Source organism: Ochotona princeps, chromosome 17 (genome assembly GCF_030435755.1).
Source record: "Ochotona princeps isolate mOchPri1 chromosome 17, mOchPri1.hap1, whole genome shotgun sequence".
NCBI lineage: Eukaryota > Metazoa > Chordata > Mammalia > Lagomorpha > Ochotonidae > Ochotona > Ochotona princeps.
The window spans coordinates 55,358,530-55,382,556 of NC_080848.1; the positions used below are offsets into that span (position 1 = coordinate 55,358,530).

At 56.5% G+C, this 24,027-nt stretch overlaps 1 protein-coding gene across 3 annotated transcripts in view; it reads right to left on the reverse strand.

Annotated features, from left to right (window-relative positions):
• PITPNM3 (PITPNM family member 3) overlaps positions 1-24,027 on the reverse strand; it is a 101,899-nt gene that overhangs the window by 57,290 nt on the left and 20,582 nt on the right. The window contains exons 1-2 of one of the 3 annotated variants that reach the window (XM_004594871.2): positions 18,648-18,898; positions 2,574-2,669 (exon numbers count right to left, since the gene is read on the reverse strand). In XM_004594871.2, the coding sequence (XP_004594928.2) occupies positions 2,574-2,669; positions 18,648-18,669 (118 nt within the window). In that variant the 5' untranslated portion in view covers positions 18,670-18,898. Of the gene's footprint in view, positions 1-2,573; positions 2,670-8,708; positions 8,953-18,647; positions 18,899-24,027 lie in introns of those variants that run through there. The other 2 variants (XM_058676607.1, XM_058676608.1) reach the window with 2 other exon arrangements.

Sequence of the window (24,027 nt, forward strand, 5' to 3'; positions counted from 1 at the left end):
AGGAGTGGGTATCATGCTTTGCCCATGGTCAAGTTACCTTGGGCAGACTGTGCCCTAGAAATACTATCTGACCTCACCCTCAATTCCTACTCCCCATCCCCAGCTCTGTTAACCATGGGCCTCCCTAACTGCTCATGCATATTCATGGAGGGGAGGAGCTGAGGGATAAGCAAGTATTTCCACCCCATCCCCAGGCACTAGTGCCAACAGGACCTGGCCAGGCCACACAGAGCATTCAGAGCTGAAAAGAACCTTCCAGGCAGCATCCAGCATCTTCATGGTGGGCTGCACAATGGGTCCCTGGTCACCCTAACCTCAAAGGCAGGGCTGGCCCATGAGTTCATGTGCCTGCTAGTCCACAGACTGTCCACTGGCAGTTCTGCCCACTGAGGTCAAGAACTTCTCCGTGTCTCCAGGTCAAGTGGCCAAATGACTTCAATTGGGATTTGCTTTATGTCTAAGTGAAGGATGCATCTGGTAGTTTCTTGATAGAGACATACAATTTGCTACGGAAACAGACGGGGAAGTGACATTATCCAGCCACACCCAAGTTAAACTTCCCCGCATGGCCACAGCGGCCACTCTAACTCCAACCTGGCATCCTTGGAAGGATGGAAACTTAGAAAGACATTTCCATTTTCTCTCCCAAACTTAGCGTGGCATGGCCAGAAACCTCATGGAAGCCAAGCTTTCTGAGAGGTCAGCTGTCTCACCATGGCCATGCTCGGCTCTCAATACCTGTGCTTTCCAGTCAGTCGCCCTGTCACCCTGCCATCTTCATCACCCACAATGTGGAGCTAGATCACTCATAGTCCAGGCATGGCTTGACTTTGAGGGTGCATCCTTCCCAAGGGGTCCATGTCTCTAATCGCCTCAGTTACAGGGATGTGAGTACACAGAGCCAACTGGAGCCTGGACAGAGAAGTACATTCAGAGGACACTGCCAGTGGGAGTCTGTCACTCTAAGGGTCCTGTTCTCTGAGCTCCTGTCCTGTTCAGACACTCCAAGCTCCTTCCTCCAGAAATCGCTCAGCACCTGCTGCTCCCATTGTCCTGAACGAGCTGCCCCCAGATCCATTTGTGGCTGGTTCCTCGGTCCTCGGTTCTCGGCTGGGAATGTCTTGCAGTCGTGGGGGGCAGGGAGGCTTGGGGAGCCTCCATGACAATCAGGCTGCTACACATTCAGCTGCACCATGGCATGACCGCCGACATAACTGCATCCCCTTGAAGCCATCAAGCAAGGCAGTGAGCATGGTCTGCTCCTCCAGAAGCATTCTGTCTCTCCCTATCCCTGCCGTCCTCTGGTGACCCCCGATCTGCTACAGTGCCTGTGGATTGATTTGCATGTCCCCCGTGGAGGCTCTAGGTGCAGTGTGTACTTGGGTCTGCCTGTACTTAGCTGATCATTTCTGAGATCTGTCCACACAGTGGCCCGTTCTTTCTTGCTGTAACCATTAGGTGTTGCTTTGCTCACGCTCTGTCCCTCTCACTCACCAACGTGGATTGGTATTAGTTTCAGTAAATAACCTGTGGCAGTACTGACAGGAGGAAGAATAACACCTCCATGCCAAGACTTGACATCCTAGCTTGGAGCTATTACAGGCTCAGGGAGCTCCCAGACCCGGCCCAACAGCTGTCCCCCTCTTTTGCCTTCCACCTATAAGTAAGCACCCCAGAATCACAGAGTATCCCTCTGTGCCTAGACTGTGAGCTCTGACGGCATCTCATGCCACCAGGGAAGCCCCAGTGCTGGGCCGGGGGAGTTGTACAGAAAGAGGGAGGAGCAAGTGGAAGACACTAAACTCCAGGCCCCAACTCCCATCTTAAGGCAGGATCTTGGGAGGACCTTCTGGATTCTGGTCTCAGTTTCCCCACCAGTGCATTACTGAGGAGTAGGAGGACAAACCTTTCCAAGGGATTGTCCAGTGCTGGCCCCCAGCAAGGCTGGTCTCTTCCAGGTCTATGTGTGCCTCGAGTATGCAGGGGTGGGGAGTATAACTTGGGCCACAGGCAGAAGAGGGGGTACAGATCTAAGAGCCCTCAGTTCCACAAGGGTCCCCAGTATCTGTGAGACCATGCCACTCTCCTGGCAACATGGAACTTCCAGCACTTGGCTGCCAGCTCTGCTAGTCTGTGCAGGGAGACACCGAGATGGGTACCTCCAGGCTCCCTGGGGAAATCTGCACATGTGGAGGAATGGCTGGGCTGGATGAGCACGAAGGCCTGAGAGTTTGTCTGGGGGCTTCATAGGGAAAATGCAGTGAGCTTCATAGGTGTCCTTCCCTCTCGGTGTCATCATTTGGTGCTGGCCCCTTCCGCTGAGGGCAAGTGCCTGCTGGCTACTACAGGGGCCCAGCACCCAGGACAGCCTGGCACAAGCTCTGGCACAAATGGCAAAGAGCTCAGGGATGAACCCCGGGGTCCTGCTGTTGGGACACTCAGAGATTGGGTGGGGAGCTGAGTGGTGAGATCTGCCAGCCTTCTACGGCATCCCTGCCCCCAATAGAAGCTCTAGGGAGGGCACCCAGCCAGGCGTGGAGTGAGGGGTGGGGCCGGTGGATGGGTTCACTCACCTCTGGCATCAAAGAATTCATCATCTGAGCTCTCCACAGAGTCACTGAGGACATTTCGAAGGTGCCAGGGGGTGCCGCCGCCCGGGGGAGGGCCACCTGCCAAAGGGAGCACACTCATTAGGCAAGCCCAAACCAGCCGGACCAGAGGGCAGGCAGCGTGCTGCGCATCCATCCTCAACCTGTGCTGCCTCAGGCCTCATGGAGCCCACCTCTCCTCTGGTTCAGAAGGGCTGGAATGTATGTGCCCGTTTCACAGGTGAACAGTTAGGGCCAGAGGAGATCAGAGGCTTTTGCCAAGAAGACATAGTGTATCAGTTAGAAGAGGCTGTCGTGCCGTGATAACCAATGAGCCCGGCCATTTCAAAGAGCAACAGGTTCTTTCTCACTTGTGCACGGACCCAAGGGGGCCCTGTTCATCCCTGTCACTCAAAGGCACCACTCCCTCACAATGTCACTGCCTTGAAATGCGGTGAGACCTCCAGGCTGGCTGAAGCAGAGCCAGGGCACAAGAAAGCACGCCCAGCCTTGAATGCTTCTGCCCAGAAGCAACACATCTACCCATCTGTCACCCAGAAGTGACACCTGCCCATATGTCATCCAGTATGATATACCTGCCCATGGGTCATTGGCCAAAGCAAGTCACAAGGCCACGCCCAATGTGCAGAGGGTGGAGGAGGGTGGGTACCAGACACCCTGATGAACACACAGCACACACAGGCCCACCTGGGACCGCACACAGCATGGACAGCCCCAACAGAGAAAAGGACCCAGAACAGAGAGGAAGATTTGAGCTTCACCTCTGCCAGCAGCCACTTGCACAGCATCGTCCTTCCCAGCACACAGCCTCAGTTCTCCCTCTGCAACATGATGACACCAACTGATCCCTAGCTGGCAGGATCCAGCATGCTCAGCAGCACCTGATTTCAGTGGGCTCAGGGAGGCATTCACAGTTCTTACCACTGTCTGCAGAGGCCAGGGTGTGGGGCTGAGGGGTGCTTGGGAGCAGTGAGAATGAGGCCACCCTGGGAGGGTGGACCCTGATCCCAAACTCCACCCCAACACACCTGCTGAGCCAGGACCATGGAAGGAGGGTTGGGACAGATGTGGAGCCAGAAGCCCCGCTCTGTTCTCAGAGTCCCTTGCACCAAGTACTTGGAGACTCCTGTGAGACCAGCACTCCCGCCTCCCCCTCAGCATGCCACTCAGATACACTGGAATGAGATGCCGGGAACTGCACAGGGAATGAAAACTGTGGAAATGAATGCCTAAAATGGTTAGAATTCTGGAAGGAATGGCAGATGAACTGAAACCAGCACATAACCGGCCACCTGGGGCTCAGACACACCACTTGTCTGCAAGCAGCCCCTGTGTCCATTCACGGGGGCTGGGTTGCACACACTCACCCACAGAGGATGGAGTAACTCTTCAGATACTGACATGGAAAGATGCTCAAGAGATTTGCCATGGGCACATCCCAGAACAGTATGTGCCTCTTGACTCCGTTAAAAAAATGACCTGCAGTTGCATCCTGAGACAAGTGCCACACGGTCAAGAACCTGGGCTCTGGGGCTGGTGTGGTGGCACGTCAAGTGGAGCCACTGCTCGCGACGCTGCCAACCCATATCTGAGCGCTGGTTCAGACCCCAGCTGGTCTACTCCTGGTCCGACTCTATGCTAACAGACACAAGAAGGCAGCAGGAGCTGGCCCAAGTTCTTGGGCTCCTGACAGCCCTGCTGGCTGTCCTGTTCCTGGCTCCTGGCTCCTGGTTTCCAGAGTGGGATTTGACGAGAAGCAGATGAAAACTCGGGTTTTTACCACTGAACTTACCAGGACAATAAGATGCTGGACTTTATGCTTGGTAAATACCTCCAATGAAAGAATGTCAACTGAATTTGAACTATGGAAATGCAACAAGGTGGAGCAATCTGCCGTGGGGGGAGGGTGGGAGGAGGGGCGGGGGGAATCCCAGTGCATAAAAAATGTATCACATAATGCAATGTAATTAATTTAAAAAATGAAATGCAATAAAAATATGTTTTAAAAAAACTCGGGTTTTTACTGCATGTGTCATTTTAGATGATTACTAATTTTACAGAATTCTTTTTCTTCCTGTGACAAATCTTGTTTTCTAGGACAAGCACACAAAATGCTTTCTAATGAAAAGTTAATATGCAAGATAAAAGAGGTTTTTAGTTAGAGTGGATTATTGGAGGGAGAAGGGAGTCACAGCATAATGATCAAACTGTTGATGCAACAGAAATTCTTGTACATGAACACACTTAACTGTTTAGGCGCCTAAGCAATTAAAGAAATGATGATAAAATCTAAAAGCTTCAAACCAAATGTATTAATTTGGCTCATGCTCATGGTTCGAGATGCACATTTCTTTTGCCACTGACATCTTTGAAATTGGGCTGTGACTTAAATGATGGCATCTCATGATTCCATTAGCATGATTTATTGTTGGCCAGAGGAGGTCTGCAGCCTAATGTGCAGCTCACAACTGATTACATCTTCCATGAGAAACAGCCCAACTGGCACGCACACAGGGTCTCCCTTGCCTGGGCCCCCACATCTGGAATGAACACGCGGCCTCCCTTCCTTGCGCTCCCATGTCCGGCATGCACACAGGGTCTCCCTTCCCCAAGCCCCCAGGCATACCTATTCTTATCCCACCCAGTGCCCTGGGTTCTAGTGTCAGCAGAATGACCCAACCACACGACAAGGGACCTGGCAGAGACTGGCCTGCTCTGAGATCTGCAGAACCCAACTGAGACAAAGTAGGTGCCAGGGGACAGATGGAAAATAGGCATTGTCCCTAGCCACAGCTTTTACAGCATCTGCTATAAGCTGATAGAGCCCATTGCAGGCTCAGCTCCCCTCCACTCCTGCCCTTCAGGGTGCTGACACCCCTTATGCCCTTATGCTCAGCTCTAGAGCATAAACCATTCCCAGGGACACCCCAGGTAGCCCAGGGACAGGACCTTCCTGTCTGTCACTCTGTCCCACCTATCATACACTCCCAAACACACCCAGCTTAGGCAGCAACCTGGAAGTCCCCACTAGTCACAACATGAGTTCTTTTTTTTTTTTAAAGATTTATTTATTTTATTACAAAGTCAGATATACAGAGAGGAGGAGAGAGACAGAGAGGAAGATCTTCCGTCCAATGATTCAATCCCCAAGTGAGCCGCTACGGCCGGTGCTGTGCCTATCCAAAGCCGGGAACCTGGAACCTCTTCCGGGTCTCCCATGTGGGTGCAGGGTCCCAAAGCTTTGGGCCATCCTCGACTGCTTTCCCAGGCCACAAGCAGGGAGCTGGATGGGAAGTGGAGCTGCCGGGATTAGAACCGGCACCCATATGGGATCCCGTGGTGTTCAAGGCAAGGACCTTAGCCGCTAGGCCACACCGCTGGGCCCCACAACATGAGTTCTACCCCAGGCTTCCCTGGCTCCCCTGAGCTCTAAGCCCTGACCTAGCAGTGTGGGCTGCGCGACAGGCCAACCACACTGGGGCCCTAATGCACCCTCGCCATGCTTCTCCAATGTCATTGTGGGACTGCTTTCCAAATGCAAGTGGAGGAAGTTATAACTGGTACAATAAGACACACACACACACACACACACATACACACACAGAGAAGATATTCTTATATCTTATACAGACTGGGGGGAGGAAATAAGGCTGACTTCATCATCAGGTGACATCATTGTCTACATGGAAAACAAAAGAAAGCTACAAAATCTACCAAAAAAAAAAAAAGAGAGAGAGAGAGAGAGAGAAAAGCCCCATTGGGTCCAATAACCAAGCGTATCAAGAACACAGACCACAAGATGAACATGCACAACCCAGTTGCATTCCCATATTCCAGCAATAATGGAAACTTGAAAATTACAAAAACAACAACACATATAATAACACGAAAGTGATACTTGGAAATACATCAAAGATATGTGCGTGTTTCTTTGATTCAAGAAATACAGGAGCGATCACTGCGGCACAGCAGTTAAGATGTTGCGTGAAGCTGGGAGAGGGGAGAACAGACGTGTGTGACCTGCACTGGGGCGCCTGGGGTCATGGCCCAGCTCTGCTTCCAGCCCAGCTTCCTGCTGACGCAGATGCAGAGAGATGACAAGTGAGGACTCCCACTCAAGTCAAGGACCCAGGGAGGAATCCTGGTTCCTGCCTTTAGTCTAACCCAGTCCTGGCTGCTACAGGCACTTAGGAAGTGAGCCAACAGACGAAAGATCTCGCTCTCTCTGTGTGTCTCTCTGCCTTATAAGCAAAAATAAAAAGAAATCCACTTAAAACTCTTCCTGAGTTTACATTAGCGTTAACATAATTTCTCAACCAACAGATACTGAAGGTACAAAAACTTTCATGCATATTATTAATAATGCTATATTACCATGCTATGCTAGTGTATTAATATACAAATATTCCTGTGACCCAAGTCTATTCTGCTCCTAAGAAGCAAGGATCAGGATGGTTAGGAAAGTCTCATTCCCCTCACATGTGCTGTCCTGAGCTCGGAGCAGCAGGCAGCAAGGGGGACACATCTAAAGACTTCCTGAAACCTGTTAGTTTCCCAAGTTTGTATGGTGAGGTCACAGTGGGGCTGGGGGTTCAGCGAGTGATGGCTGTATATATACAGTGGCACGCAGACATGGACAGTAAACACTCCACCCAAAAACATAGGCAGCCTGCCACCTCACACTGCGCATGCTGAATCAGAGCAGGAGAGGAGTGCCAGGGAACTAGGCCTTAGCTCACCAGCCCTGTGGCTTCGTGCCAGCTGCCACCATCCTAAGTTACCAGGGGATGCAGATGGCGTTCAGCATGGGTTGGCCTCCATGGGCTTCGTGGTTACAGAGGCACAGCTGCCCCATGCTAGGGAGCAGGTTCTTCCCCACCAGAGATGAGCAGAAGAACAAGGTGGGTGTCATATGGCACGTCCCATTCCTCACACACCGGGTGCTGAACACAAGGGATGGGGGCTCATCAAGTTCTCATTCTAAAGGAACGTGGGGGGAGGGGGGAGCTCACAGGGTCAAAGCCATCACTTCAGTGAAGAACACCAGGCCTCTTCCCCGCTCCTCCTCCAGCACCTCCTCCTTCCTCAGGCGTCCTTCACAGGGGCGGGGCTTCAGAACACTGATGCAGGTACTCTTGGGATGCCCACATCCCTCCACGCCCAGCCTGGGCTCCTAACTCCAGCTTCCCGACAATGCACGCCCTGAGAGGCAGCAGGGATGCCTCAAGGCCTTCAGTCCCACCCACATGAGAGACCTGGGTGGAATTCCTGACTCCCGGCTTTGTCCTGGCCCAGCCACAGTTGTTGTAGTCATTTGGGGATTGAATCAGCAGACGGAAGATCCCTGACTCTCCTCCTTTTCTCTGCCTTTCAAATAAAATAAATAAATCCTTTAAAAAAAAAAAAGGTGTTCAGGAAGGTCAGAAAGTCCACCAGAGTGAAGTGGGCATGGGTCAGATGCACAAAGGGCCTCACCCAGCCTGGAGGGTCGGAGCAGGTGGGCACCGGATTCCAGACCAGCAGGGACAGAGGCACAGCAGCCCAGGTCCCTGGAAGCAGGTCCCTACCCTGCACATCTCTGCATTTTCTGGGCCAAGTACAGAGTCCCAGGTGGAAGAGGGCCAAGAAGTGACAAAGAAGCCAAAGAATAAAAATAATCTACTGTGTGCATGTAATGTGCCCAACAGAGAGCACCTCAACTCAGCGTAAACCGGCCCAGCAGAACATGTTCAACCAAGAGACGGGGGTGGGGGCCTTCCAGGCAAGGAGATGAAAACTGAAACAAGGGAAGGGGTTGTCTTAGTCCCATATGCGAGGGAACTGGGACTTGAACCCAGAGCTGTCTGTGCTCACAACACCACATGGGGCTGCTCTGCACTGGGTCAGAAGGGCCCCCATCTCTTCCTCTCTCAGCCACTGAAAACCATCACCTCCTTCGTGCTGCTGGGGCGCTGGGCAAAGATCAGAGGCTCACCTCTGGCTCCCCACAAAAGAGCTTAGCTGTTTGGGTTTTAGAACCGTCTGCCCACTGGGCCTATACACACTGATATCTAGGGTATCCCCATGTGTGGGAAAATCAGAATAGACAGTTACACTCACCTGAAGAAGGGTCTGCAGCTGCACAAGCAGGTGTCCCGTGGGGTGGGGGTGGGGCACAAGACCATGTGTCTGCCTGTGTGTGTCCTCGATCCTTGGAGAGTGTGCACCTCCCCAGCCCACCACCCTCCTTTTCTGAGGCTGTTCCTAAAACACATGCATGCAGATACTTGTGCCCCATACTGGAGTGCCCGGGTTTGTCTCCTGACTCCAGCTTCCTGCTGATGAGCACCCAGGGCCTGGCCAGAGCTGCAGACCTCCGTTGGTGCTGCCCAAGGCCCAGCCTACCTCCTCCTGAAGACCCCATCACCATCCCGCCTCTACTTGCCATATCAATTTAAAATCAGAATCAAAGACAATGGGAACTGTCCCTGCCTTCCAGTAGCCCAAGAGAAACAAATAGCCTATTCTACACCAGCAGGGCTGTGGGAGAGACCATGGGGAGCCATCTCCCCTCTCTCCTAGCCCACCACTGCAGGATGGCACAGTCCCCCAAATAACACATCCAATCCAGTCCAGCTGCATCTAGTAACCCCGCCTTGGAGCCTCTGCTCCACCTGCTTGCCCTGGGTCCCAGCGACTCGAAGAGAGCCAGATGGGTGAGCACACAGGAGCCTTCCATGAGAGCCCTACCAGGGACCACTCCCCAGTCTGACAACACAATCCCCACAGGCAAGGAGGCATTGCAGGAGCAGGGAAGCCCCACACAGCCAAGCAGGGGGCAAGGGCATTGGCCGACTCTCCCAGGCCAGACCTCGGGCCAGATGGTGCCCAGGAAGGGAGAGTGCGGGACGGAGCCCAACTGGAACAGTCTCTGCCCTAGGGAGTGCCAGTCCTAGGGGTACATCCCGGCACTGCCTCTCCCATAGTGCTCATTGAGATGGAATGGCAGAACAGCCTTGCCCATTCTGCGTCTGTCCAGGCGAGGCCTTGATGGATGTGGACTATACTGACCATCCGTGGAAGCTTTGCAGCCTGCAGAGGCCCTGAAGCCTTCTCAGGGCAGAGAGGACCCCAGCTTAACAGAAAGGATGAACAGGGTTGGCAAACTTGGTGCCCAATGGGAGGCAGGAAGAGACATGGGCCAAAGCAATGGCATCATTACCTGGGGAGGCTGGATCTAGAGCTTTCTTCTCCAGAATAAAATGCTGACTTGTCAGGGCTGGCGGGGGTGAGGGGAAGGAGTGGAGAATATAGAGAGTCATACCTGGGGGATATTCAAATAACACTTCCGATTCCAGGTCCTCCAGGGAGGCATGGGAATGGTCATGGTGGGTGCACATCAGGCCCGCCCCTGCACCTGTTGGCCTGCTGGCCCTGGGGCTATGGCCATGGCCTCCAAGCCCAGCATCAGCTGCAGCTACCTATGATGTGAAGCCACAGCCTGGCGATGCCCGACGACTCGAGCAATCTGTCACTCAGAAGAGGGGAGGGTCCTGGGAACACAGACTCTTGTGTCCTCTCTCTCAGGCCCACACACCCCAGGAGAATAAGTCCACAAGCATGCACAGGGTCTAGCAGCTGGCAGAAGGCACAGCTGAGATAATGAGGCCCCAGGACCCGCCCCCCTCCAACACTACCGCCACTGCAGGTAGCAAGAGCCCACAGAGCTGTGCATGCCCACTTAGAATCACACCTCACTGCTTCCCGTCCTGCCTGGGGTTCCTGGGGTCCCTGGAGTCCAAAGGCGGCATGGGAGTGGGAAACTTAGCAGTGAGGCTCTCGTGGAGACCTCCTCACCTCCTCTGCCCCTCTCCCCTCCCTCAAGGTCCTCTCTTTTTTGTTCCCTCCACCTCTTCCCTCCCCCCAGCCTCTCCTCCCTGCCAGGGCAGGCTCCAGCCCCGCCTAAACAAGGACCCTTCCATGCTTTCCCTGCTCCTCCCAGACTTTTAAATTCCACAGGTTTCCTCGCCTGAATGCCCTCCATCCCTCCTCCTAAATCCCATTTCCATCTACGCCTGAAGAACTGACTACAAGCTCCTTCTGTGCTCCCACAATGCCCAGTGCCTGTGCCTACTTGGTAGGAGTCCTCCCTGAACTCCCAGCATCTCCCAGCCCAGAGCTGGGCACAGAAAAAGTCCTTGTCGGGCTCAGAGTGGCCAAACACAGGCAGGCCGCTCCTGGGGGAAATATCCAAGGGGACATGTCCCTTCTGAAGCAGGTAAGTCTGGGAAGCCAGCCCTGCCCAGCCTGGAAAAGGCTGTGGGACCACCCAGGGAGGGACGAGAGGCCGGGAGAAGCTGCTTCCAGAAAAAGGCATTACTGAAAGGAGCCGGTGTTGGTTGGGGGTTGGTTGCTATGGAAACAGGTCCTAACTATCTCCTAAATGGCTAGATGTGCCACTGATGAGCTTGGGTGCCAGGCTGTTTCGGGAGACACACGCCAGCAAGCAGTCCCGCAAAGGCCCACCTGCTGAGCTGCCTGGCGCCCAGAACACCCCCCTCCCGCCCCACCCAGGACAAGGCAGGTGCATCCCGCCACAGTAATGCACTTGCAGACTGAGGCCAAAGCTTCAGGTTGCACAAGTGTCCTGGCAGCAGCTGCTCAGGCCCCTGGACAAGCCAGTCTTCAATCTTGACATCAACCACCTCTACGTCTTCGGCCAAGTGCACAGAACATGCCACGATCCCCAGCTATGTATCAGAACCCAGCACCAATCTCCAACCAAGTCCGTGAACCTGACCACAGATATGGCTACAAACTAATCAGCCTTGTCCCAGCCTCAGGCCCAGCCATCAAGTCAGCAGCAGACACAATGCCAGCCACATGTGAACACCAGCCCTGGCCACACAGGATGCCCAGCACAGTCCAGGTGCTGTGGCCCGTGGCTATAAGGACGCTTTCGCAGCTCACATGGAATTCTGTCCAGCACTGTATCCCACTGCCAGAATTTCCAGTCTTCCCTTCTTTTTACCCTCAGAGCAGCCAGGAGGCTTGGTGCACTGATGAGAAAACTGAAACTTGGAGAAAGAAGCTGACTTGCCCGTTCCCAGCCCCCCTTCCCTGCCCTGCCTCTTCCTGTGGGCTCGGAGTCTGCAAGAGGGCACACTTGGCCATACCAGTTGTTTTGGGAAAGATGTGCTTTTTGAAGGCTTGCTAGTATCTCCTTAATATACCACTTAAATACCCATTAATGACCTTATTTAGGAGATCATTAGTGATTAATAGCTTTGGCTATCTATTGTACTCACATCTGCCCTGACAATTAGACTCCCGACAGTTTTGAGTTCTTTGGAACAATTCTCCCAAGGCCCAGATGTCCCTGTTGGGTCCCGCCAGACTTCTGCTCCATCAGGAGAAGGAACTCACATCTCCCCTGCAAGGGAGCTCCCGGGTACACCTGCCACCGTGCCACCCTCCCACAACAAGTTCCTCCTGATCAGCTCCTCAGGGGACTGGGGGACACAGGCGCAGTCAAGAGACAGGACGAAGGAAAAGTCCTCTTTGTAATCATACCAGGACCCCAGTGTGAGGAGCTGAGAAGAGAAGCTCCAGGTCCAGGCACTGCCTGGGGGAATAGGGAGGCCAGATGAGAATTCGAGAACCCCTGGAGGATGTGAGAGGCTCTTGCAGAGACCACCTCCTCTGGGAAGGGCACCAAAGGCTTCCTGTCTACCAGAAGCAAAGAGCAGGAGGGAAGCAGCTCCCCCACCTCTGGCTGCAAGGCCTGATGTCACCCTCCACGGACTCTGCCACCTGCCACTGAGCGAGGAGAGGCTTGAGGTTGCCTGTGCCCTTAGGACTCTTCCACTTCGCCCCACGTTACAGTGTCAAGGATGACACCCTGGGCCCCAGAGGTGGGGCTGGAGGTGGTCCAGATTCTGCCTCAACAAGATGCAAACAAGACAACAGCAAGCGATAACCACCCCCCATCACTCTCTCACACACACACACACACACACACACACACACACACACACACACACCGGACAGTAACACAATGGCTGAAAACAGCTCTTTTACCACAAGAGATGACTACAGAGCTGATCAACAGGGACCAGTCTCATGGGGATGGGGGAAGTTCTCATCTAGGAGGGTGGGGATCTAGACCAACCCAGAACAATCCAGAAAAGGGCAGAGGCAGATGTGTGGTAGGGCAGTGGCCCCAGAAGGTGAGGGACAGCCTTGGAAGTGGCCGGGGCTTGGGGTGTGCTCACGGCTAGTCTCTGCGTGTTCCCCAGTCCCTGATCCCCCCACACATCTAAGTCTCTCTCCCCGAGGAGGGCCGGGCATAGGACGTGACGTCTTGCAAATACCGAGAGGCAAGCAAGCAAACACAGCGTCAGCAACAGAGGCTCCGAAGAGGCCTCTGCCATCCAGCAGAACTCCAGGCCCCTCCCTGACACAGCCCAATGTGTTTCTATTTTTGCTTCCAACCCTTGTTTGGCTTCCCCGGCTAACAGACGGCTACTGCCCCTCCTCCAGAAGAGCCGGTCAGCTGGGAAGAGGAGCGCCTCCTTGCTGGCCACCCTTGGTCTCAGGTCTGCCTGTTAACAGGACAGACCTTCCACCAGACAGTCATGAAGCTTAGAGCAGCCCTAGGGCACCCGCCCCATGGCAGGTTGTCCCCTCTCAGCTCCCCACGTCACCAGCAGAGGCAGCAGCCCCTTCCTCCCTGCCCTGCAGCACCCACATTGTACCCAACTCCACGCAGCCACCTCCCCACCCCACCCCTGCCCCGCCCTGCTTCACACCGCGCCCGCCTCCCCACAAAGCGCAGCAGAGTCTCTGGGTGAATGTCACAAAGGCAGCCTAGGGGAACCTGGGGGAGGTAGCTGGGCTGGGTGGGGCATCCTGCTGGGGCCCAGACAAGCAGGAGGTGCCCACCCCCTTGCTCCCCTACCCAAGCAGGCATGGTTCCACAGAGCTGAGGCACAGCTGTGCAGCCCCTCGCAGGTCTCCCTGCTCCCCACCACTCCCCCTGCCCTGTGGCATTTACCTCCAGAGTGACTCATTGCACCCCCATGCCATTGCAGAAAAAGGGGTACACAGTAGCATTGTCTTTCTCTTTGGAAAACAAGAATTCTAAAGGAGAAATAAGAGGGCAAGCAGCGGGAGGAGGTGGGAGCTTAGAGCTCACTTCCAATTTGACTCTCAAACTCATTTCTTATGCATTCTCTCCTTCCCCTTTACACCCCTAAATCTTCCCCTAATGTGGCACAGTAAGGGGGGCGCATCACCTGGCCACCAACCCCCACAACTTGGCTCCCGGCTAATGATATGGGAATGGGCTGGAAAGTACGACCCCTAGGAGGCCCAAAGTTCAAGTTCAGCCTTCAAGTTTTCAGCTTCTTATCAACCCCTCCCCTAACCACTCATCTGGTAGGGTGCATGTGAGGCAGATGGGCGGGGTGGGGCCCCGTGGTGGCCCAGGAAAAGGCTGTGACAGTGATGACGCTGAGGAAGAAAGCAGAACAGAGCCAGGGCTAGAAAGAGCTTCAGGCTCGTCCTGTCCCCTTTCACAGACCTGAGCAGGTGCTGGATCAGGGTCAGCTGGGGCCAGGGCAGGTCTGGGCTCGGCTGGCTGGTTCAACTCCTGTGAACACTGAGTCCCAGTGGAGCAGAGACCTTGGCCGTGATCCCAGCTCTGCCTCTCCTGGCTCCTGGCTTCAGCCTGAAACATCTGGGGAGCAAATCAGCAGAATGGAAGATCCTCTCTCTCTCTCCTCTCTCTCTCTCTCTCTTCCTCTTCCTCCTCTCTATCTCTTCCTTTCAAATAAATCAGTTAAAAAATCTTTAAAAAGCAAAAGAAAGGAGCCAGACTGCCTCCACCCCCAAGCCTGGAAGGCAGCTTGGTCCTACCACAAAGTCCTCTGCCCCCAAAGCCTGCTGTTGTCTACAAGCACCCCCTCCGTCCACAGCAGAGAACTGAGTCATCCTTCAGAGGACCCTCAGTGCTGGTGCTCTCGGTCTTACAGTGTGCATAAGGGGCAGGCAGAGGGCTGCAGCCGAGAGCCTAGCATGTGCTGAAGACAACCACACACCTGCCAGCCAGCAGGCCTCATCACACACAGCCCCAAGCCAGGTCCTCACATTCTGGGTCCCCTTGCTGGACTCCCAAACATGGGGGCCCTCCAAGGAGGGGTTTTAGGGAGGGTCCCAGTCCTAAGGTCACATGCTTGAGATGGGACTTCCCAGTGAACCGTACTTGGCTCAGGCAATGGCCAGCAAAGCCGATTTTGCAGGGCTTAGCATATCCGCCAAGGACGTGAGACTTTTCTGAGCTCCAACATGCCTCTGACTACAGCGAAGTCCAGGAAGGCTTCCTGGAGGCAGTCTTAGAGCACCGGGACTCATTTGACCTTAGACTCCCTGCTGGAGACCTGAGCAGACAGGTGATTCGGCGATGTGCTTGTGCAAAGTCATGCCCATCTTAGGATACACAGCAAAGCAATCTTGGTACCCTAGGCTTGGGTGTTTCTCGGAGTCATGCCTCAATTTCTCTGGCACCTGCTTGAAGTACTAACAAGTTCCTAAGCTTCGCATGTGTTTCTTCCTGAGAAATCTTACCTGGGCTCTGGCAAGGCACATGTCCCACCACCAGGCAGAAGAACAAAGGCCAAACCTCAACTCTGGGAACCTGGCTTTGACCCCCAACTCTGCCTTCAGCTCTTTAGCCTTGGGCAAATACCCACTCTTCTTTGAGCCTTCGTTTGCCTTATTTTTTTTTTATTTCCCTTATTTTTAAACAACTGTTTATTTGGAAGTCAGAGTTACAGAGGGAGAAAGGTAACAGTCTTCCACCCACTAGATCACTCTTCCAAATGGCCACAATGACCAGGACTGGACCAGGCCAAAGCCAGGAGCCTGGAGCTTCACTGGGGTTCTCCCAAGTGGGTGGCAGAGGTCCAGGTACATGGCCCACCCTCTGCTGCTTTCCCAGGGCAAAAGCAAAAGCTGAGCTGGAAGTGGAGCAGTCAGGATAGGAACTGATGCCTGTATGGGATGCTGGCCTCGCTGGCTGAGGCTTTACATGCAATGCTACAGTGCAGACTGCCTCCCACCACCACCCCATTGTCTTTGTTAACAAGGGCTTTGAACCAAGCATCTAGAACCCCCTCTCCCACTCTGACACTGCAGGATGGGGATATGACTCAAATTACCAGGTTGGATGCACAGTGGTGGCTGCCAGCTCCACCCCAGGCAAGCAGAGGCCAACGCCTGGGAGGAGCAGAAACTGGTTCCTCCAGCCAGGAAAGCCCAGCCTCGGGCCTGCACTCCCGCCCCAGCCTGGAAGATCCCCAGGACCCCACTGGTCCCCAAGCCCCCACCCCGACCCCCAGGGCAACTCTGTGCTGGGAATACTCTCCGCTTTCCCAGATCCTGCCCTGCTGCCCTCCCCACCCTCCATCACTTACTTCACACCCAAGACTGACGACCCTCCTGCCCTCAACCCTACACTGGGCGACACTGTGAGAGGCTTCTGACTGCGTGGCTGAAGTCTTCCCTGGAAATCTGGAACTGCAGTAATCTGTCTGGATCCACCACCACTCCCACTCCCATCACCCCCAGAGCTATTGCAGGACCTAGGACCTCACCTCTCCTGTGACACAAAGTCCTTTTACTGCCTCTTCTCTGCTCCTCTTGGACACCGTTGGCACAGCCACGGCTGGCTGCTCAGGCTACGCACTGCACAACTTTCAAGGCACCACTCACTAGATCATCTTGGAATCAGGCACCATGGCACCCCTGAGGTCCACACTTCTATGGAGGTGGCCAGGCTACAGAAGGTAGCCTTGGCAAGTGAGGAGGGAGGAGACTCCTCTCTCCCAAGCTGGGTCCCCAGCTTGGACTCCTGGCCTGCTCCCTCCCTGATGGTGCCTGCCATCCTCTCTGTGTGTCTCTTCTCCTGGCGCTCAGTAACAAGAGAGCTTTTTCTGGGCTAGAGGCACCCCCACCCCAGTCTATCTCACACAGATTCTGCCAGTGGGAGAGAGAGATTCCTGCAGGCACATTCCTGCTTGTGGTTTTTCATTCAGTGGGTTTAGGAACCTCAAGCAGAGGAAGGACATGGTCACAACACAGCAACGTAGTAGGGCTGCGCATGGCAAAGACTGACCCACACCTGCTGGGCAGCCGCAAAAGGCTCCCCAGTGGCGGGGCAGGGGTTGGGTGGTCCGCAGAGGAGGAGAGAAGGGGGTGCCCTGGAGGATTGTAGCAGGAAAAACATCTGTTAGCATGTCAGGAGACAAGGATGGGGCTCAGAGCAGGGCAGCGTCTTCACCTACCACAGGAGCCCCAGCAATCAGAGGCCAAGGGGGCCACCACACAGAGGGGAACATGGGGACAGTGACGGAGGAAGCCTTTAAGATGCAACAGGCTTAATGCTGAGCCAAGACTCTGCTCAGCACCTCTGGGTCCAGGTGCTTGACAGGGCCGGGTGAAGTGTGGGGTGGGAGAGCATTCACTACCTCCCAGGAGCACATCCCCAGCACAGTGTAAGCCCCGGGTTGTCACCTGCTGTTGTGATGAGAGCACCCTGGCCGGGGACCCGGACCCACGGCAAACAGGTGCAGACAATGTACACAGTAGGGCAGCAGGCAGGGCCAAATACCCTACCATGTGCCCCACCCTTGGCAAGAAACAGGGGTAAGGCCCCAGGCCCTGTGGAGGGAGGGAGGAAGGAAAAGAGAGAGGGAGAGAGGGAGAGAGGTAGGAGGCTAGAAGCCTTTTCCAGCCCGCTGGGTGTCATCTCACAGTGCCTCCCCCAGGAGGGGACCAGGGAGGGAAGTGAGAAAGGGGGTATTCAGACGTGCTCTGCACTCACTGTGTCTCACACATCCAGCCCCGCCCTGACAGCAGCTAAACTGCACACCTTGTGCGGGCCCAGGGAGCTGGGGACCTGGCCCAGGGCTGGGTGGGGGAGGTCCCAGGCAGCTTTAAGGGTGAAGAAAGTGGTGGGGGGAAGGGGAGGGGGATTTACACATGCCCCAATATCATCCACACCGAGGGTGTGTACAGGTGAGTTCACACTCATTCCATCACTCTCACTGCCTGCAGGTGGGGAGCTGGGGTCCTGGGGAACCGCCTGGCACCTGCGAACGTCACAGGTCCGTGAGCTCCTGGTAGATTCTCACGTCGGCCTCCCAAGCCGGCAACGCTGAGGCCAGCTTGCTGCCACCTACGGCATGGCCGGCCCTGTGGGCAGAGGCTGTCGTCAACCCCCGTTCCCCAGGGTACCCTGGTTCCCCAAAGCAGGCAGAGTGCAAGCAGGGACTGGGGCCAGTTCCCACCTGATCCCAGGATCCCCTCACCCAGCACCGGGCCTGGCCAGGCAGACGCTAGTGAATGAACGCCTGGTTGGATGAATGAAGGAATGATAAACGCCCACTGCCTCCAGCCGGGGACGGCACTGCCCGCCGGAGCCCCGCGGAGGGCAGAGTCTCAGGCACCCCAGCAGTAGCCCCACCTGCCAACCTCGGGGCACCTGTCCGGGTCGGTGGGGGAGGGAGCGGGACGGCTCCCCCCCGCCGGCGCGGGGTGCTGAGCACCCTCCTGCTGGGGAGAAAATCTGGGTCTCCTGACTGAGCTGGGGGTGGGGCGGGGGTCATGACGCCCCGGAAAGACGGTCGGCAAGACTAGGGGGCGCGTCCTGGCTTGTGCTGAGGGGAGTGGGACGGAGCGGCGGCAGCGGGACATACCCTTTGGTGAACGCTCCTGGGTCTACCCAGGGCCGCGGGACTCGACAGGGGCGCCGCAGACCTGGCCCTCTCCAGCGGGGCCACAGCGAGGGGGACGCGGTGTCCCACGAGGTGACCGGGGGCGCAGGAAGGACGAGGACCTGGCCCTCTCCATGCTCCCGGGGTCCGGCCGCGCCACCTCCCGCGCCGGCCACCCCGGAACCTCCGCCCACCTGCGCGAGGGGCGCGAGTCCCACCCCCGCCCCGTTGCCACCAACCCGCCCCCCACTCCCCCAGCCCGGACCACCGGCCCTGCCCTCACCTGCACGGCCCGCCTTGGCCATGTCCCGGGCGGCGGGCTCCGGGCTGCGCTGCCCGTGTTCCTCGCAGCTCCCGGGCCCTGCCCCGGCCGCCGCGGCGCCTCCGGCCCCGAACGGACTCCGAGCGCCGCGCCCCGCGCCCCCGCCCCGTTCGCCTCGGCTGCCGCCACCGCAGCCGCCGCCGCCGCCTCGCCGCTCCCTTAAAGGCGCCGAGCGAGCGGCGGCCGCGCCGGTCCTCCCCCCCACACCTCCCACCTCCCACCCGGCGCAGCCGGGGAGGGACTGACGGAGGCCGGCGCCCAACGCCGCCCCCGCGGGTCCGCACCCCAGCCCGGGACGCGGCCACCGCTGCGCGCGAGAGGCGACAGCCGCGGGGTCACGGCCAACCCGGACCAGGACGCAGAGCAGAGACCGCGCGGGAGACACGGACGCGCCGGAGCCCAGGGAAGACACTGTGCGGTCCGAGCGGAGCACAGGGACGGCAGACCCGGGCGCAGAGACACTGACACCTGGGCGCCGGAGACTCCGCGGGGCTGCGGAGGTGGGCGCGGAGACAGCAGTTGCACGGACACCAGAGAGCCCAGTAGCCCTGCGCTGGGAGGTCGGTGACCACGCGAGGAACGGAGACAGGAACACGGCGGCGAGGCCACCCCAAAACCAAGAAGGAAGTCACTCCAGGATCCGACCCCTCCACCGGCTTCCATCCCTGAGTCAGGGACTGACCTAGTCTCAAGACGTATGGGCTTCTGTGCCTTTAACTGCCAGGGAGCAGGTAAACTGCAGGGGCTCTGGGCTGGGCCAGGGGCTGTACCCCCTTTGCACTGCTCAAGCCTCAGATACACACACACACACACACACACACACACACACACACACACACACACACACATTCTTGGTGAGCAGGCCTCCCGTGGCTGGGAAGCTGCGGCGTCCAGCTGCACCAGGAGGTAGGAGCTGGCCAATTATTGACTGTGGTGCCTGCAAGGGAGGGTCCCCGGTGGGGGCCAGAGAGCAGACATGCATTTCTCCAGCTCAGGGGCCAACCCACGTCCCACCAGCTTTTGGCACCTGCTATCTCCCCAACCCAAGCCTGCTACCTGGCTTCCTGCTGCCACCTAGGAGTTGGGGTTGGGGATTAGGAGTAGTTGTTCCTTGGACGGCTTCCTAACCTACCAGAAGCCCCGCCTCCCTCCCCAAGGAACCCATCCACGGACCTGCCCTGTGCCACCTCCACTTGCCAAGGAGTAGTCCACACCATCATTCCATCTGTAGGCCAGCCATATTCCTGACTCCAGCAGCCTCCCAACCTGTTCGCCTCTGGAAACCGGGCATATGCAGACTGCAGGAGCTGCCCTGAGGTTTTTAGCCCAGCACTTCCTGGAGGGCTCTGACTCCATTCACAGGATGCCTGCTGAGCAGGAACCCTGCAGCTCCCTGTTGATTAGTCCAAGCACATAGGGCTCAGCACCTCCCAGGAGAACTCTTCCATCCTGGGCAGTCTTCCTGGTACGACTGCAAATTTGCATTCTCTAAGACCCTCCTAGGAGTCCTGCTCTCCCCTGCAAAAACTCAGGCTTTCCAGAACGCTCTGTCCTGACCACCGCATGCATCTTGCAAGGGCCCCCCTCTGCCCCAGGCACTACAGAGCCCCTGGGGCCAGACGACAGCACCAGTTGCAGTAGATGGGGTTCAGAAGCTGTGGGCTCCCAAGTCCTGCACTGTCACCTGCAGCCCCTCCACTGGCCTGGGGGTGAGGAGTGAGGGATGGGAACAGCCAGGGGGGGTGGGCGGCACTCAGGGCTCCACACAGATCCTGTGCTCTCTGAGGTGTATTGTGCTGTCCCCAGTTCTCACTGAGGGAAACAGAAGCTGAGACAGTTTGTGCTCATGGACATGTGGGAGTCCACCTCAGGGCTGGGCTCTGTGTCCCATGCCTTGCAGTCCTCGCCCAGGGCTGTCCTTGACTGAGCAGTTGACTGATGGTCCTGCTGGCCCCTGTGGTGGGCACGTGTGTGAGCACGGGAGATGCAATAGACCTTCCACACGGAGGGGTTAAGATGCTGCTTGGGGCCTCCTTGTGTCCGGGAGGAGAGTGCCTGGCTTCCAGTCCTGGCTCCATTTCCAAGTCCAGCTTCCTGCTAATTCATGCAGCAGGGGAGGGCTCAAGGAAGTGGGTACCTGCCACACACACATACACACACACACACACACACACACACTGGACACCTGATTCAGTTGTCTGCCGGCCAGCGCCTACCATTGCAGACATCTAGGGGAGTGAAGCAAAGCTCTGTCCTCTCTCTCTCTCTCTCTCTCTCAAATAAAGAAATGTTTATTTTACAAGAAGGAAGCCTGCTGCAGAGCACCGGGTCCCTGAGCTCCCCTGGGTCTTGGTCCTCAGTGGCAACAGTAACCATCAAGCGCTGTGTGTGCATGCCTGTTTGAGTCCCCACAGACAGTGTGTGTGCATGTGTGTGTGTATCCACTCACACATACAGACCCAGGTTAACACACCTGCTCACAGAACATGCTCCCTCGATGGACACTGACCCTGCCATCCCATGTCGCCTGGGAACAGGGTGGGCATGTTTGACAGGAGGAGAGTTTCAGAAATCGCCTCCTTTGACCACCCTCCCCACTGGCCTTCTCAGAGGGGAAGACAATGGGCCACACTTGCCTCGAAAGAAACCTGACTTCCAAATCCATCCACTGCTCCTGTTCTTGCCAGCCTTTGCCAGACCCCCAGCTCCTGCCCACAGGCTGAATCCGTGAGGGGCCACCCCTGGGTTGCTGCTGCTGCTGCTGCTGTCTCCACCTCTGCTGTGTGCATTGTCTGTTACCAGCTGCCAGGCGAGTTCCGGCCCTGCCTTCAGACAGAGCAAACACACTGGGACTCAAGGCCATTAGATTAACTGGTGGGAGTTAACTTCCTGCATCCCAAGAATTGTCCTTAATTGAAGAAAGTAAGAACCAGCAATTTAGAGTCACTGACTGCAGCTGCCTGCAGGAGGCAGGGGTCGGGCCCAGCCACTGTGTCTCTTGGGCTGCCCAGTTCCTGGCAATGAGAGACAAAGCTGGGTTTCCTCTCTAAAACCTGGGCATCCACATCCTCTCCTCTGACCACAGTTGCTTCCGCTTCTGCCCCCATGGTGCCCAGCTGCTGCCAGGCCCAAGAAAACCTCACACACAGAGGAGAGGGGAAACCAAGACAGGCCAGCCCTGCTAATTACCTGGAGAAGGCCTTGAACACACAGGCAGGACGGCATGGGACCCTGGGGGCAGGATGACTTCTCCATAGGGGGCCTGAATGTTGGTCCCAGGCAGGTGGTGTCCAAGCACTTGGAAAAGTAAACAACCATCCCTAGGAACCAACATGGCCCCTGGCGGGGAAGCCAGCCATGCCAGGCTGCGTTCATTTCCTTTTAATATGGTTACAACATCTGGTAGAACTGGGCATTGCCATGCCTGCTGGCTGGGTTTGGGCCCAGCTGCTACACGGTTCTCTGACAATAACTTGGTGAATAACAGAGAAACACAGGGGCAAGATGGCAGCCTTGCAAAATAGAGACACATCCCTCTCCACCCCAGGAGTGACTCCAGTGGGGCAGGGAGTGCCCGCAGCAAGACTCAGCCATGTCAGGCGTTTTAGGAGAGAGGACCGCAACAGATCATGCAGACTGGACAAGACTCCATCATGGCCCGGACAAGCAGGGACCACAGGCCCGGGGCCAGGAAGACGAGATGAACATGAACAAACCAGCATGTCCCTCCCTCAGGGCCCTTTCCAGAAAATCTTTCTCCAGCTTGCTGTCAGCTGTCGCCTGGCCGGTTCACTGCCTCCAAACTCTGGTTCTCACTTGCACCCTCCAACTCTAGCTCTCACCCTCAAGCCCCAGGCAGAGTCACTCTCCTCTGGAACCTTCCAGAATAGCTCTGGGAGTAGCTGGTTTCTGGTTTGTTCTGGTTTGTTCTCTCACTCTCTCCCTCTTGACTCAGTCTACACCCAGGATGCTGTGCTTCCTCCTGTTCAGGTCCTTTCTGGTAACTGTGGCTCACCTCTGTGCTTTTAGGACCCTGGGAGTCTCCATCCCCTCTGATGGGGTCCCATCCTCCGGGGTCATGTGGACTCCTGCGGACCGCCTTCCTCCCTCGAGGGGACATAGGGAGGGGCTCTTGCTTGCGGTCTGCTATGCAGTCAGGAAGATTCCATGAGCTCTAAGCCCTCCAGGCCAAACAGAACACCACCCCTCGCAGGGAGGTTGGGGTTGGGGTGGGAACCAAGCCAAAAGCCCTGCCCTCCCATTAGAGTGCATTTTCTTTCATGGCCACAGAGGGGGCTGTGCACCCACGACTACGCACACACATGGCCTGCCTGTGCGTGCTAAGCAAAAGTGGTCTGCAAACTGCTAAGCCCATTGCATTAGGTTTTCCACTTGGGATGCTGACCTAAATGGAGGCTCAAGTGTAGGTTTCCGTTTTTCTCGATTACGGTTGATTTGGTGCTGTCTAACTGAGCGGGCTGTGCGGGCGGATGGGATCAGGGATGAGAGAAAGCGCGCCTGAGAGGCTGAACACCAGGGACTGTCAGGTAAGAAGCACAGTGTGCAGGGAAAGACAGGGGCTGGGGGTTAGTGGTAAAGGGGGCTTGCAGCAGCTCCCAGGAGAGGTGCTGAGGGGCAGAAGCTTGGTCCTTCTGTCTAAGGTCGCAGTGGGCCCCTCGCCCTGGGCCCTGGCAGCTGCAGCCTCTGCAGCTGCGGGGTCTCTGCAAGCAGGGGTCTGCGCTTTCTGCTGGATGCCCACTGCCATGGCACCCCGTTCCCCGTCCCTGTGAGGCCAGCAGTCTTTGCACAATGCACTTACACTAAATACATGTCAGTCCTGGTGAAAGCTGAACTCCCCTGATGGCCCGCTGGCAGTTCCAGCCGCACTCCCCTCACCCAGGCTCATCCAGACGCTCTGACCTCAGCATGTCCCTCCCCGACCCTGGCCTGCATGCACGTTATTTATTTATGGGAGATTACAGAAGCCCAATGACCAAACACACTTGTGGATAAAGCGCCGAAGCCATAGATCAACCGGGGAAAGAACTGCCTGATTGCCAATGTGGCCCTTCCAGACAAGGGCAGGAGCTCACAATCAGATGAGGTACACGGATGATGTCATAGGGCCTTCAGCTGCATCCGTGACGCTATCTGCACCTGCTCTGACCCTCACACAGCTCGCCGCGGGCTCCCTCCAGCTTCGCTTCCTGCAGGGTCCTTTCTCCGGAACCCAAGTCGGGTCCCAGCTCAGGCCGAGCTAGTCAGGAGAGGCAGGGGCACAGAAGGGTGGGTGGGGCCTGGGAGCTGAGGTGAGCCAAGGCCATCTTCCGGGACGTTGTTA